The 15512-nt window shown below is 44.8% G+C and overlaps 1 protein-coding gene across 2 annotated transcripts in view; it reads left to right on the top strand.

The window, feature by feature from the left end:
- mmp28 (matrix metallopeptidase 28) overlaps nucleotides 1-15481 on the top strand; it is a 125959-nt gene extending 110478 nt beyond the window's left edge. For both annotated transcript variants that reach the window (XM_084333279.1, XM_084333278.1), the window contains 2 exons: nucleotides 3554-3721; nucleotides 13569-15481. In XM_084333279.1, the coding sequence (XP_084189405.1) occupies nucleotides 3554-3721; nucleotides 13569-13963 (563 nt within the window). In that variant the 3' untranslated portion in view covers nucleotides 13964-15481. The remainder of the gene's footprint in view (nucleotides 1-3553; nucleotides 3722-13568) is intronic.
- Nucleotides 15482-15512: the final 31 nt, after the last annotated feature.

The raw sequence follows: 15512 nt of genomic DNA, 5'->3' as shown, positions 1-15512 counted from the left end.
GCACTCATGAACGACGTCCTTCGTGACATGCTGGAGGTGTTCGTGGTGGTGTACCTGGACGACATCCTCATCTTCTCCAGGACCCTCGAGGAACACATCCAGCATGTCCGCCGTGTGCTGGAGCGCCTCCTCCACAATCGGCTCTTCGTCAAGGCGGAGAAGTGCCGTTTCCACTCCGACTCCGTCGACTACCTGGGCTTCATCGTTGAGAAGGGCTTGACCCGAGCGGATCCTCGCAAGATCCAAGCTGTGGAGGATTGGCCTGAACCCACCACTCGGAAGGAGTTACAGAGTTTCCTCGGGTTCGCCAACTTCTACCGAAGGTTCATCCGGAACTACAGTCAAGTGGCGGAGCCACTTACCAAGCTGACCTCCCCCGCTCTGCCGTTCGACTGGTCCCCAGCGGCATGTGCTGCGTTCCGCTCCCTCAAGAAGAGGTTCACTTCCGCCCTTATCCTGCTCCACCCTGACCCCAAGAGACAGTTCATTGTGGAGGTGGACGCCTCGGATACTGGACTGGGCGCTGTCCTATCCCAACGTTCTCTTTCAGACCAGAAGGTACATCCTTGCGCCTTCTACTCGCGTCGTTTCCTCCCTGCCGAGAGGAACTACGACACCGGCAATCGGGAGCTGCTGGCGGTCGTGGCTGCGTTGGAGGAGTGGCGTCATTGGCTAGAGGGAGCCGAGGAGCCTTTTACCATCTGGACGGACCACAAGAACCTGACGTTCATCCGCGCTTCCAGGCGCCTCAACGGTCGGCAGGCGAGATGGGCCAGTTTCCTCAGTCGGTTCGACTTCTCGCTGACCTTCCGCCCCGGTTCCCGCAACACGAAGGCCGACTCCCTGTCCCGGTTACACTCCAAGGGGGCTCCACCCTCTGAGGACCCTACTCCCATCCTCCCGGAGGCCCGAGTGGTTGGAGTCATCACCTTGGGCATCGAGGGTGTGGTTAGACGTGCCCTACGCTTCCAGCGTGCTCCAAGCAACGTTCCTATTCATCGTCTCTTCGTCCCCGACTCTGTCCGGTCCCGGGTACTGCTTTGGGGCCATACCAGCCGGTTCGCCTGCCACCCTGGCGTCCATCGCACGTTCTCCTTCCTGGCTCGTCGTTTCTGGTGGCCCACCATGCGGAACGACGTCAAGGAGTTCGTATTGGCCTGCGCGGTCTGTGCCCGCAGCAAGGCCTCACACCAGGCACCCACCGAGCTCTTACAGCCACTTCCCGTTCCAAGCCGTCCTTGGTCACATGTGGCGCTAGACTTCGTCACAGGTCTTCCCTCCTCCCAGGGGAACACTTGCCTTCTGACCGTGGTGGATCGATTCAGCAAGGGGGTTCACCTCGTGGCCCTTTCCAAGCTTCCCTCGGCGGCCGAGATGGCGGACCTCCTGACTCACCACGTGTTCCGCCTTCATGGGTTTCCCCAGGACATCGTCTCTGACCGGGGGCCCCAGTTCACCTCCCAGGTATGGCGGGCCTTTTGCAAGGGATTGGGGGCGACGGTCAGTCTTTCCTCTGGTTATCATCCCCAGACTAACGGACAGACGGAGAGGATGAACCAGAGCGTGGAGTCTGCTCTTCGGTGTGTGGCAGCCGAGAGACCGGCATCCTGGAGCCGTTTCCTTCCCTGGGTTGAATACTCCATCAATTCAATGGTCAGTTCCGCCACCGGCCTCTCTCCGTTTGAGGTTTCCCTGGGCTACCAACCCCCTCTTTTCCCCGCACAGGAGGCGGAAGTGGCAGTTCCCTTCGTGCAGGACCACCTCGACCGCTGCCGACGAGTTTGGGAGATCACCAGGACCGCGCTGCTCCGGACATCTGAGCGCGCCTGTCGTGGTGCCGACCGGCGCCGGATTCCTGCGCCGACTTACCTCCCTGGGCAGAGGGTGTGGCTCTCCGCAAGGGACCTCCCGCTTCGGTCCTCGGCCAAGAAGCTCAACCCCCGTTTCGTCGGACCTTTCGAGGTCCTGAAGGTACTCAGTCCGGCGGCCCTACGCCTGAAACTTCCTGCGTCCATGCACATTCACCCTGTGTTCCATGTCTCCCGGGTTAAGCCCGTCTCCCTCAGTCCCCTTATGCCTCCAGCTCCTGATCCTCCGCCTCCCGTGTTGGTGGATGGTCACCCCCAGTGGCAGGTCCGCCGGTTGATGGGCGTTCGTCGGCGGGGCCGGGGGTTCCAATACCTGGTGGACTGGGAGGGTTACGGCCCTGAGGAGCGTAGCTGGGTCTCCCGGCAGCTCATCGTGGATCCCGGCTTGATCACTGACTTCCATCGTGCCCATCCTGACGAGCCGGGTCGGCCTGGTCGCCGGGTGGCTCCCGTGGGGGGGGGGGTACTGTGAGGTTTTGTCCTTTGCTCACTTACTCGCTCTGTTCCTTTAAGCCTACTCGCTCTGGTTCCAATTGTTTTCTGTTAATCATTTCATTCCCCTATTCACACGCTTCTTCCCAGAGACGTCGTTGATTGGTTCTCCCCCGTCCACACGCTTATCAATCACATCCCTCAGCTGTCACTGCTTGTCAATTAAGCATTCCCGTATTATTTATACCCCGTTTCCCCATTCAAGTTTTGTTGGATCGTTTTGATATTTCAGTTGCATTCGCCGTTCCTGCTGCCTGCTGTTGTTTCCCTGTGCTTTGCCTCCAGGATATTCAAGAAGCATTCCTCTTGGACACCCTTTCCCCGTGGCGACGCGCTCGCTCCGTTCTGTTCCAACGCTCTTTACGCACAACGCCTGGGTGAGTTTTTTATGACTGTCTTTGATCCAATTCCGTTTTTCGTGTGTTTATATAACACTGAAGATTTCCAGCTTTTTATCAGACAGTCACTCACCCAGCGTTTAGCCTTTTTTGGATTGTTTCATTGGGATAATATTTTGGCCTAACATCTCCCACTGTGTGTTTACACACCGAAGATATTATCACTTTGGATTTGTATTTTGGGACTTCGCTCACAGTGTTTATTTTTCACCGAAGATATCTATCACTTGGGATTGTGTTTGGAACGTTACTCACAGTGTGTATTTACACCGAAGATTCAGTCACTTGGATAACTCTGTTTTCGGGTACAAGTCACCTCTCCTGTTCACCTGCTCTGTTCCACCTGCACTCTGAGTTAACTCGCTCCCTCTCTCTCTCTCGGTCCCGCAACCACCTTGGAGATTCTGCCGAGAGAAGTCTGCAGAGCGGCTCTGACGTCAGCGTCTGCTTCCCCTGACTACCATCCCGGGAGAGGCTGCAGAGCAGCAACATTCATCCTTGCTTGTATTCCGGTCTTTGTTTGAACTCTTCCAAGTCTGTGCTGTTTATTTAGTCTTAATAAACAAGCCCTTGTTTTTGGCAACTCTGAATCCTACTCTCTTGTGTCGTTGCGTTTGGGGTCGGTGTCAAACCATAACATGTTGTATATATGTGTGTGTATGCGTGTGTACTGTATGTGTGTGTACTGTATGTATATGTATGTATGTGTGTGTGTGTGTGTGTGTGTGTGTGTGTGTGTGTGTGTGTGTGTGTGTGTGTGTGTGTGTGTATGTATATATGTGTGTGTGTGTCCAGATGACAGTGGGACGGTATTGGTTTTCAGGGGCAGTGTGTTCTGGACAGTATCAGCCGAGGGACACGTCAGCCCCCCCCTCCCCATCCGGCAGCGCTGGCCCCTCCTCCCCCTGGCCATCGAGGCTGCTGCCTTCACTCCTCTGGACTCCAAGTGGTTCTTCTTTAAAGGTACAAAAACAACGTATCTTTAGCCGTTGTGTGGTGTTCTCCTTTAACCATTGTGTGGTGTTCTCCCCTAACCCTTGTGTGGTGTTCTCCCCTAACCCTTGTGTGGTGTTCTCCTTTAACCCTTGTGTGGTGTTCTCCCCTAACCGTTGTGTGGTGTTCTCCCCTAACCCTTGTGTGGTGTTCTCCTTTAACCCTTGTGTGGTGTTCTTTTTTAAGAACATTTAACCCTTTATATGTTCTTCACAGAAAATTAGCCAAGGCCAATGAGTCTCAGGTTAAAGACAATTATTCATTGTATAATTTGTCTTTTAGTAAACATTGAGACCTGAACACCACACAAGCGTTAAACATGCTGCCATCTTGATAACAGGGATTAACGAGACCTGACCCCTATCTCTATCTCTTTGATTGGGGAGTCATCCGTATCTAATCTGTCAGACATATCATTGTTTTTCTTCCATACTTGAAGTAACTAGTAAATTAGTAACTAGTGGATTTACTGAAAACACAGAATGGTTAATTTGGTCAATAAGGACAACTTTGTGATATAAAAATGCCACTTTCCTCTGCTTCTACACATGCACCATCCAGAACCTACTGAGCTGGGACAATCTCATTAAATTCAAAGATGCCTGCCTTACCTATAAAATCCTACATGGCTTGGCTCCTCCCCCCCTCTGTACTTTCATAAAACAGAAAGCATCTGCTGACAGATATACCAGGTCTGTAGTTAAGAGGGGACTGTGCAGTCCCAAACAGGTCTGCTTTTATTCAGGCAGCCTTTTCCGTGAGAGCAGCCCACACCTGGAACAGTCTGCCAATACGGCTCAGGGAGTATCAAAGTTACATTTCATTTAAATCTAACTTAAAATCATGGTTAAGAGATGGTCAAGTGTGCAACCATTTTAACTGAGGGGTTTGTGATGTATTGTAATGTATTTTTTATGTATTTATTTGTATGTATTTTAGTGTATTGTAACCTACTGATTACTACTGTGTTTTAATTATTGTAGTGCTCATGTCACCTGCCCCAGAGACTACAGTTGAAAATTAGACAACCTGGCTAAACTGGCATATTTACAGTAAAATGTTCCTTAACTCAATGGAGGCCAAGCCCGAGATAAGTCGGGTTAACTCGCCGACGCTTGAGCGCCAAACCCGAGAAAAGTGTGCGTCCATTAAATAGGTCTGGGCAGGTTTTTCCTAGTCGGGCATGACGAGCGCTTATAACGCATGGATTTATAAGAATCAAACACTCACGATTCATGTTCTTTGGTGGATTATGTTATGGACACGATCAACATCAATACTTGGAATGGTGATCAGATAATTGGAATATTCTTTTTGGGGTACATCATAGCCAAGGTAAGGGCTATATGGTATCAATATTGCATTGATCCAATCATTCCTTCATTGCGATCGGAGGGTACGTGTGTAATGTACTGTGTAACGTATTCCGTTGGTGACGATCAAAGCATAAAATGAAACATAATACCGATAATATAGAGTTGATTTTGAAATAGTAGCGTATACAGGCGAGAAACGGCACGTTTTTTGTGAAATGCACGTATTGCTGCATAGCGTTGTTTTTCTGGGATTAGACAGGATTACTCTAAAACTATACTCATATTCACCACCGTATAAAACGTAAATGTATGGATGAAAAAAATATTTATTTTTCACAAATTGAACGATAGATACTTGATGTCAAATGGGTAATAGTATTATATCCATAGCTATGATATATAATATAGTTTTAGCCCTGCAAACACTGCCACATATTCCTATACTTTAAAGCGGTGGCCTTTTAACCAACACAGTACACAGCGCCCTCTGGCACTGTCTCTGTATTTTAAACCAATGAATTCAAATACAAATCCAGTGATTTCCTGACTTACCATGTCAATCACCTCACTGTGAGATTCTCAGCCTTTTGGGCAGAGATTGTTATTAATCACCAGTCTGTCAGGCCAGTCACCAGTCTGTCACGCCAGTCACCAGTCTGTCAGGCCAGTCACCAGTATGTCACGCCAGTCACCAGTCTGTCAGGCCAGTCACCAGTCTGTCACACCAATCACCAGTCCGTCAGGCCAGTCACCAGTCTGTCACACCAGTCACCAGTCTGTCACGCCAGTCACCAGCAGTGATGCCACAGATTACTTGTAAAAATGATCTGATTACTGATTACTCCTTTAAAAAGTAATCTAGTTACTTTACTGATTACTTGATACTTTGAAAGTAACTAGGTTACGAAGTCATGCCCCCCCCCCCCCCCCCCCCTGCTGCTGCCACAACATAAGAATGACAACAGTTTATTTTATTTTTTTATAATGCTGTATTGAAAGTGCATAATGTCATAAATCATGATTGGCTGCTCAGACAGGTCATCATGAGACGTCATCAGCCATCAGGCCATATAAGGTCACAGCTGTCCACTGCTCAGGCACTCTAGGACAGTGGTTCCCAAACTAAATAAAATAGAAAATGTATATAATATAATTTTAATTAAAAATGAAATTGTAAAACCATTGTGTAATATAAAACATGGTATTATAGTTTGTTATTCTCTCAAATTAGGTTTATAATTATGGGTAAATAGTGGCGCTTGTGCGTGACGAGTCGTGACGACAGTTTTACTGACGCACCTGCTCCTCTGCTCTGCACTTACCAGCGTAAAAGCAAAATATATTCACTGCTGCATCCACAGGAAGGCCCTAGCTGCCAAGAAAATGCCTGCTGATCTCAAAAAAGGTTTTGGACAAAGCGGTAAGAACTGTCAATTTTATAAAGGCCCGTCCATTGAATTTGCGGTTGTTTGCACCTTTATGCGATGAGATGGGTCTGCTGGCTATCGAGAGGAAAGTTGCTTGCACGGCTCTACGAGTTGCGTGATGATGTTTTTACTTGACTCAAAATGTGATCTTTCACATCGTTTCTGTGATGCTCAGTGGCTTGCCAAATTGGCATACATGGCAGATATTTTTGAGCATTTGAATGGACTCAATCGGAGTCTTCAGGGGACTTTTTTGCTTCTGCGAAGCAACATCACCCGTCTCATTAGGTAAGTGATAACGTTATCCAGTCTCTCTCTCTCTCTACCAAGTCACCACTCACATGTTTATAATGATAGGCTTTTATTATAGATTGAGGTCCTCTTTATAACATTAACACACAAAAATGCATGTACTATATATTTATATATTGTTTTAAATACTCTTTTAGGCACATACAGCCCTTTTTACGATGCCCCCAAAGCAAATGATTAGTTTCAATTAGAAACAGTTGCAATATAATTATAAATAAGTTGAAATGGATAAATAATATTACATAATAATCTTTATTGAATTTAATGTGTGTCCCCTCCACTCTGTTAGTTTGTGTTTTTGCTTCTTCTGAACAAAAGAGAACTACAATTCCCATGAACCAACATTCATGAAGTGGAATCACTCATTTGGCGGGAAATTCAAAGGAGCAAAGTGAGGTGAGCACCAACGATCTGTTGCTTGTTTTGCAAGTTTTATGGTGTTAGTGTGTATGTCTTACTCTTACATTTCGACCATGTTAGGCTAAATTATGAAGAAAGTAAACCTACAAAATTTAAAGCATGTTTGATATACAAAAGGAGAGCTAGCTAGCTAGGTTTTCAGTTTCACAGAGCAATGGCTAATTTGGTTGCAAATGTTCCACCCTGTTAGGTTCCCCTGTTTATAAACTTAACAGGGTGGAAAATCTATTAAAAAATGTAAGGAAATACATATAAATGCTGATATATCCAATTGTAATTTATAAATATGTATAAAATGTAACACTTTATTATAAATAGTTTTTATGAATTGGTTATAAAGCATTTATTTGGCTTTATACAGTACCTCTGTCTTGCTGCATCACACCCATGATCAAGTATCAATTGATCACCCTCTTGTGTAAATATACATTACACAGTAATTGATCATTAATATGAAGTGTTGGCTATAGACCTTTTCATTCAAATTCCATTGCTAGGAGAACAGCTTTGTCCTATGTTTATTCCTGTCAGATACTGTATTATCAAACATTGCAACAGAAAACACAAACGGGGCCTTTTAGAATATTTATATTGGCAAGTTGAAAAGGTCAATAAGATGTGCGTAATGTTAATGAATGTGCTAGCTAGAGTGTTTTTGTACTTCTCTAATGTTAACTGTGTTTATTGTGTTTAGGCAAAGGCGACATGGTCAACGCCTTAAAAATAAACAGAAGAAGAAGCTGGAAAGAAATCGAACAATTCAAAGCTGACCCGTCTTTTTTTTAAGATTTATTTTTTAGCGTTTGTCGCTTTTTGCTACTGGGCAGTCCAGTAGAGAGAGAGAGAGGAGGAACGGGAGACAGAGTGGGGGGAAGACATTCGGCAAATAACGACGGGTCCGGGAATCGAACCCAGGTCGGCCGTGCCGCGACTCAGCGTGTTATGTGGTTCGCCACTGGGGCGCCCGAAAGCTGACCTGTCTAAAGAAAAAATGGAAAAAGAATAATAGAAGAAGTGGCAATGTCAGACAAAACGACAAACCTCGTCACCTCGCAAACAATGTAATCAGTTGTTAAAGCATCCTGTCCTTCCCAGCTCACACAGAAAACTGCTGCTACATGCCTGTGTGGTTGAAGAACTAAGAAACTATCGCAAATTCGCAATACAAAAAAACAAAGGGACAAGCAGGTGCTTGCTAGAGCCACCATGGGGAGTACAGGCTTCAGAGGTTAGGTCAGCAAACCCTGGGCTTCTCAAAGAAAAGAGCACGGCTGCAAGGAAACCTCTGCAGCTACCAGAGGACAACACGGCAGAGACAAACCAAAAGACAAATAGTAGTGGCTTACTACTTGCGAGATGATGTTAGCCAAATGACGACTGGCAAAAAGCAAACCATCACTCTTCAGAAAAAGAAAATGCAGAAGAGGTTGCTGACAGACACCATCAAAAACATCTACTGGAAATTTGTCTCTGAAAGTACACACCAGGTGTCATACTCCTTTTTATGCAGTCTGTGCAAGATGCACAAGAACCTGCAGTTCATGTCTACTAGCCTTTTCAGTAGTGGGCTTATGTCCACTAAATATTTAGAGAAGATGGCAGATACAATGTGAAGGATTGTGCCTATGGTGTTTGTGGAGAGTGCCAATTCACTGCTGTTCCTTTGGTTAGGCCTGTGACAACAGATCCTAATTGTCACCTTTTCTTTTGAAATAACTTAGCAACTATGTTAAATGTTTTACATGTTTTATGTTAATTTGCACAGTTCAAAAGGATCAACAGCATACATATTTACCATTTTGGGTAAAGTGGGTGCATAGTGCATACATGTGATTGTTCTGAATAATAAACAAATGTTCTACTCCACAATTCTTCTTTCATTATTATTCAAATAAAACCATATATATGATGGAATAAGGGACACATACGGTGTAAGTATTATTGAATATTTACATTATTAACACTTAACAATAGCTATGTATATGTCCCTAACAGGATGGAACTCTCTCACAGTCGATGGCTGAACAATCCACCCATAATTATTATTATTTAAGTGCTTGAGCTCTACCAATACAAGTACCTGAAGATTAACCCTTTCTCCGCCAATAACGCCATACGACGGGTTTCAAGTTCATGCGAATTCTGCCAATAATGGCGTACGACGTGATTCTGATCATAATTTCATATTTCACTCACAGAGCCTTGTCGGATGCTGTGTGAGCCAGCACAACTCAACAACGCTTCAATACTGCCACCTGGTGGCTGATCGGCGAGTTGCAACCAGAAGTGGATCTCTTGTGATCCCGGTGCGTCTCCCTATTCCGTCCGGCCACTCGTTTATCGTCGCGGGACTCAATACACACACCGTGGATATGGATCTTTGCCATAACTCAATAATCTACATGATTTGGGCGTGTATTAGTAATATACAAACCGGAAATGGATCGCCTCGATCCCCACCACATAACTGGGATCTGTTTGCTCCACTCTCATCGCCCAACGGTACGAGGAGACTGACGTGAGTTTCAGCGTTTTTGTTTATCATTTTTGATACAAACTGCTCTGATCAATATATCACCCATACTACATAAATCATTTAACGTCGGTCACGGAATTATAAACGACCCCCCCCCCCCTCCGTTCACCCGCGCATGATCAGTCATAACGTTTAGGACCATGTACAGTTGAAATTTTTAATATAGTGTGCATCGGTATCAAACGGCATTTGATAATCTAATATATGCATTTATGTCTATATCTCACGTTCTAGGAAATACTGCAGAAAACGATAAAAACATTTATATGTTTATATTTAAAAAGTTAAACGTTCCTACATCCTGAACGATAGATAATCGATGTTGAATGGGCCATAGTAATGTCAATTTAGCAATACAATTTAAAAAGTTATAGCCCTGCAAAGAAGGTGAACATCTCCATAGACTTACAGTACTGGCAGAGAATGGTATAAGATGATCAAAGTGGTGGCAGGGAATGGGTTAAACATTAATTTACCTGATATAATTCTAAAAACGCAACAAAAACACAATTTTCTCCCCAAAGGTTAGCACATTGAAAAGTCACCAATAACCGAATGACCCAACTGGTAAAGTTCTGCTCTATATCTGTGATAACTGGCCGTCACATTTGGAGGAGACACTGCTTCCTGTATCCATAGACTCACACTGCTTCCTGTATCCATAGACTCAGACGCGTCTCTACAATTCGTAGCCGCATTTCTGCAGACCCCTCTCTGATTGGTTGAGGCCATTTCTGCAGACCCCTCTCTGATTGGCCGAGCGCGCGCATGCGCATGAGCCGCGACAAGCTCCTCTAGCCAGGAGTCGAAACTCCGTTAAGCTCCAGAGAGAGAGGCTGAAAAACCACAGTTGTTGCCCGACGGATGGGAGCCGAATCCCGGATTCGAGTTTTCTGATGAATAGCCCCAAAACATGGAGGTCGCGAACGCAATTTATACGCATGGAAGTATTGATTACGCCATAACGAATCATTAAAAAAATATACCGTTAACTGGAATATGTTGTGTGTGCCTTTACACATATGTTGGATAGGATTATGTAATTGGTTTGTCATTAAAAACCAATAATAATCGCTCGCCGGCTTCGCTGACCAGAGCTCTCTCAGATTCAAAGTTTTAATTGCAGCCAGAAACATACATGTTTCGGAACCAATGTGTAACTAGACAGTTACAATATAACATTTATATTAATTAACCCAGTTAATGCCTTAAGAGAGAGTCTGGTGGTCAATTGCTACGGAAATGTTGTGTCTTACTAATAATAACTAATTCCTTGGTCAATAGAAGTCTCTGTGATACTTTCTGAATATGATTTGGGAACATCAAATGGGCAGGCCGCGAAATAACAACGTTACAATGTACAGTTTCTGACAGCTGGCTGTGTTGTGAAATGTGCATAACGTTATGAATAAACCGCGAAGTCACGCGAAATAACGTTATACGCGAATCTGGTAGTACATTTCCAATCAGAGAGGGGCTTCGCTCAACCAATCAGAGAGGGGTCTGCAGAAATGGAGCTCAACCAATCAGAGAGGGGTCTGCAGAAATGCGGCTACGAATTGTAGAGACGCGACTCAGACTAGATGCTGCTTCCTGTATCCATAGACTCAGACACTGCTTCCTGTATCCATAGACTCAGACTAGACGCTGCTTCCTGTATCCATAGACTCAGACGCTGCTTCCTGTATCCATAGACTCAGACTAGACGCTGCTTCCTGTATCCATAGACTCAGACTCTGCTTCCTGTATCCATAGACTCAGACTAGATGCGGCTTCCTGTGGGTGTATGAGAAAACATAAGTCACTTACAGCTGTTGTACCTGTATCGTAATAGGAGATAGGGTTTACTTAAACCATATATCTAATCTACCCTGCGTTGTGTTCTGTATGACCCTAAAACCTATCACTAAATAAGACCCACGGTTTGTAGGACGGCAGAGGAGCAGAAAAATGAAGGAGAGGTTTCTATTTCCCAGATCTGTTTTATTTCAAAGTCCAACAGTGAACAAGAATCGTCTGGTTCAATTAAAATGGAATGTGCAATGATTCGAGTTTTGTTACGGTACTATGCCACCGAACCTCGTCTCAGACTAATCAAAAACAATTAAAAAGAATGGTCTTCGTCAACGGCGTCTGGTGTTGAAGCTCTGGTTTCCCCTAGAGACAAAGAGATGCGTATTCTCGTTCCGTTCTCTTCAAGCAATGCTCCGTCCGTCTCGTTTTGTGCATGGGATCGTTTCAAGCGGCGTGTGTGTCTATTTTGCAGGCTGTTTTTAAAGATTAAACTCCTCCTCTAGAATACGCTAGATTAATACGTCAGAGGGCGGTTTCTCTACATCCTGATTGGCTAAAACATATCGCGGCCATTTTGATTAGGGTCGGCGGCTCTCTGGCCTCCTTTAAAGGGCCGTCCCTAATATCTTTAAGAGAATGAGTTATATTTCTATTTAACGTTGAACAGTACAGTATTTAATTTGACTGACTAACAGATTAAGTATTAATTATGACAAGATTTAAACAATGTATTTAAGTTTTTTCCAGAAGTTTATGGCCTTTCTAAAGCCCCAATTTAGCCCTATCGGTTGGTTTTTACCAAGAACAAAGAAACCTATATTTTAGTTGAATATAGGTTCTTCAAATGATTATCTATTTTAGTCTCTTTGGTTTTAAGACAACCTGTTGCATTTATTAATTCTATAACCTTATGTTTGACGTTAGATTAACTTTCTAAGTACATTACACATATTCTAACTATATTACTGGCTTAATTAGACTTTACAACGGTGGATAAGAGTCTAGGTGTTTTCTTAACCTATTTATTATCTTCTAGGTACTTTTAAACCTACTTAGAAAATTCTCTCTTTTAATTTATACCATTTTACTGTTATTATAAATGTCTATTTTACATTAAAACTACAGTTTAACCTAAAGCTATTTTTATCTGTTCTAGCAGACAGGAGGAGCCATGTGGTTACATGCAATGCCGACACTTCTTTGAAGTGATGTAGCCAAATGCTCTCACGGAGGTGTTATCTACAGTTGAATAGAAAAATTGATGATTGCCTCATCCCCCCAAGCTAAAACCTTTCTCTACAAACCAGTTGGCCGGGGGCTCCAAAAGTCTATTGTTTGAATGTTTACAGAGAAGGGGGAAGTTTAGTCATCTTAAGACTGTATTTAAATCTATAGGGTTTCATTCTCCCCCACCTGTGGTTTCCAGAGGAACAAGCCCCACAGTATTGGCCATGACCGGCCTTTCAGTCTAATGGTAAATTTGTTCAACACTATTATTATCTGTGCTGACTTTAGAAGTCCAATTTGTACTTAGCTTAGAACACATGTATCTTAATAACCTTTTTTAGGGAGAAAATAGAGACCATCTAAAATGTTTGTGCACTGGTCCTTACCAAGTTCAACCTCTCCCTGGGGCCGTTGACTTTTGGGAATCAAGACTCAACAATATTCCATATTCCATCACAGTTTGAGACTGGAATTATACCACACCTGTTTCTTCTCTGGTTCTCTTTGTAGGGAAGAGGATGTCATGGTTGCTTGTCTGGTTCTCTGTCTGTTAGTGTCATGGTTTATTGTCTGGTTCTCTTTGTAGGGAAGAGGATGTCATGGTTTATTGTCTGGTTCTCTCTGCAGGAAAGATGATGTCATGGTTTCTTGTCTGGTTCTCTGTCTCTTAGTGTCATAGTTTCTTGTCTGGTTCTCTTTGTAGGGAAGATGATGTCATGGTTTCTTGTCTGGTTCTCTTTGTAGGGAAGAGGATGTCATGGTTTCTTGTCTGGTTCTTTCTACAGGGAAGAGGATGTGGCGTTACACCGGCAGCGTCCTGGACCCCGGCTTTCCCAAGAGGAGCAGCGAGGTGGGGTTGCCTCACCACCCGGACTGTGCCTTCTACTATCCCCCGCTGGGCCACCTCGTCCTCTTCAAAGGCTCCCGGTACTCCGTCTTCAACCTAGACATGCTGCGCTCTGAGCCCTACTACCCGCGCAGGCTCTCGGACTGGACCGGGGTGCCACAGGGGACCAACGGGGCGCTGACCAGACCCAACGGACGTCTCTACCTGTTCCGAGAGCAGAGGTTCTGGAGGTTCGACCCGGGAAAGGTGCGGGTCACCAGGGAGGGGCAGTGGGCTGAGGACCTGAGCTGGACCGGCTGTCAGAGCGTCACCCGGAGCAATGACATCCTCTGACCTGTAGGGGGAGTCTTGAGCTTACAAATCTGCCTAAAGTGTGGATGGATGTGCAATCTCGTTGATCTATATACTGTAATGCAGCTTGATGTATATGCCACAGGGGCTCCAAAAGGAAAGGAAACTCTTCATTAGCTGAGAGAGTTTACATCCTCTGCATCCTTTTTAGGAGCAGTGAGCAGCGGCCAGGGACCGACTCCAGTTCTAATACCAGTACCTTGGTGAAGGGTAACGGAAAGAGTTATTGTTACAGGAGCATGTCTTCCATGGTGTAGGAGGAAAAGGAGGACATGTAAATTGCACTCAGAAAGGCCTCCTGCCGGAGGTTCGAACCCAAGACCTTCCTGTTGTGAGGCAACAATGCTAACCACTGCACTACCGTGCCACCCTCTTGATTGAATGGTTTATCAAAGTTCACAGACCTCTCATAGTTGAACAACTCGTAGTTGGTTCACCAGGCATTATGTAACGTTATGGTGAAAATGTAGACGGTTCTGGACCACAACGTAAAGTGAACAGTCGCATCTCTGTTGTAAAGTGCAATTTAAACTGTTGTTGTTCCATACCAACACACAGTCTCATCAGAAAACATAAATAAAGTACTAATCGACCACAGGAAAAAAGGTACATAATCTATGTTATGTTATAGCCATAAGTAATATATTTACATTTCGTATCAGAGAAAGTCAGGCCAGTGCTCTCACCACTAGACCCCACCCTGACATAAACACAGCAATACTATGATGGTGATTCGTTTTAACGGTTATGGTTAAGAATAGATATGAAGTTATGGTTAGTTTAAGGTAACAGTGTGGTTAGGGACGGGTTAGGGTGAAAAGTGTGTCTTGGGTAGTCTTGAGGTAAAGGCACTTGCCTCCCATTCCCATATGAGCATATATGTACATTATATATAATATTGTATAATGCATGTATTTGTAATACGTACCCATTGTAAAATGTTTGAATAAATATGTCAATATATTACTTATGGCTATAACATAACGTACAATATGTACCTTTTTCCTGTGGTCGATAAGTACTTTATTTATATTAACTGTCCATACTGTATGTAGTAACTCTTGCTCTCAGACTACTAGGCCTACACTCCGCGTGTATCACTTCCGCAACGGATTTAGTCGGATTTCGGTTTCCGGGTTGGCCTGATTGGCCGCGACGGCCACGTGACACGCGTGGCACGCCCCCGCGGCAGAGGCGCCGCTACACGCTGCTGTGTTTCACTGCCGCTTTCCCACTTCAACGCCAGAGCAATATTGTCGCGCCATCTTCTGAGTGCAGACGCGCTGCTGTTTAATCACTTTTCCCACTTCAATGACAGAGCTGCTGTTTAATGCTCACTTTTCCCACTTCAATGACAGAGCTGCTGTTTAATGCTCACTTTTCCCACTTCAATGACAGAGCTGCTGTTTAATAATATTGTCGCGTTAAATGATTAAATGATACACACTGAAATCTACGCTCTCTCATCCTGCTTTCCACAACGCGACAATATTATTAAACAGCAGCTCTGTCATTGAAGTGGGAAAAGTGA

This window comes from Notolepis coatsorum (genome assembly GCF_963971535.1).
Source record: "Notolepis coatsorum genome assembly, chromosome: 1".
NCBI classification, from domain to species: domain Eukaryota; kingdom Metazoa; phylum Chordata; class Actinopteri; order Aulopiformes; family Paralepididae; genus Notolepis; species Notolepis coatsorum.
Note: the sequence above shows the minus strand (reverse complement) of the source record. Positions and strands in the feature narration are given on the sequence as shown.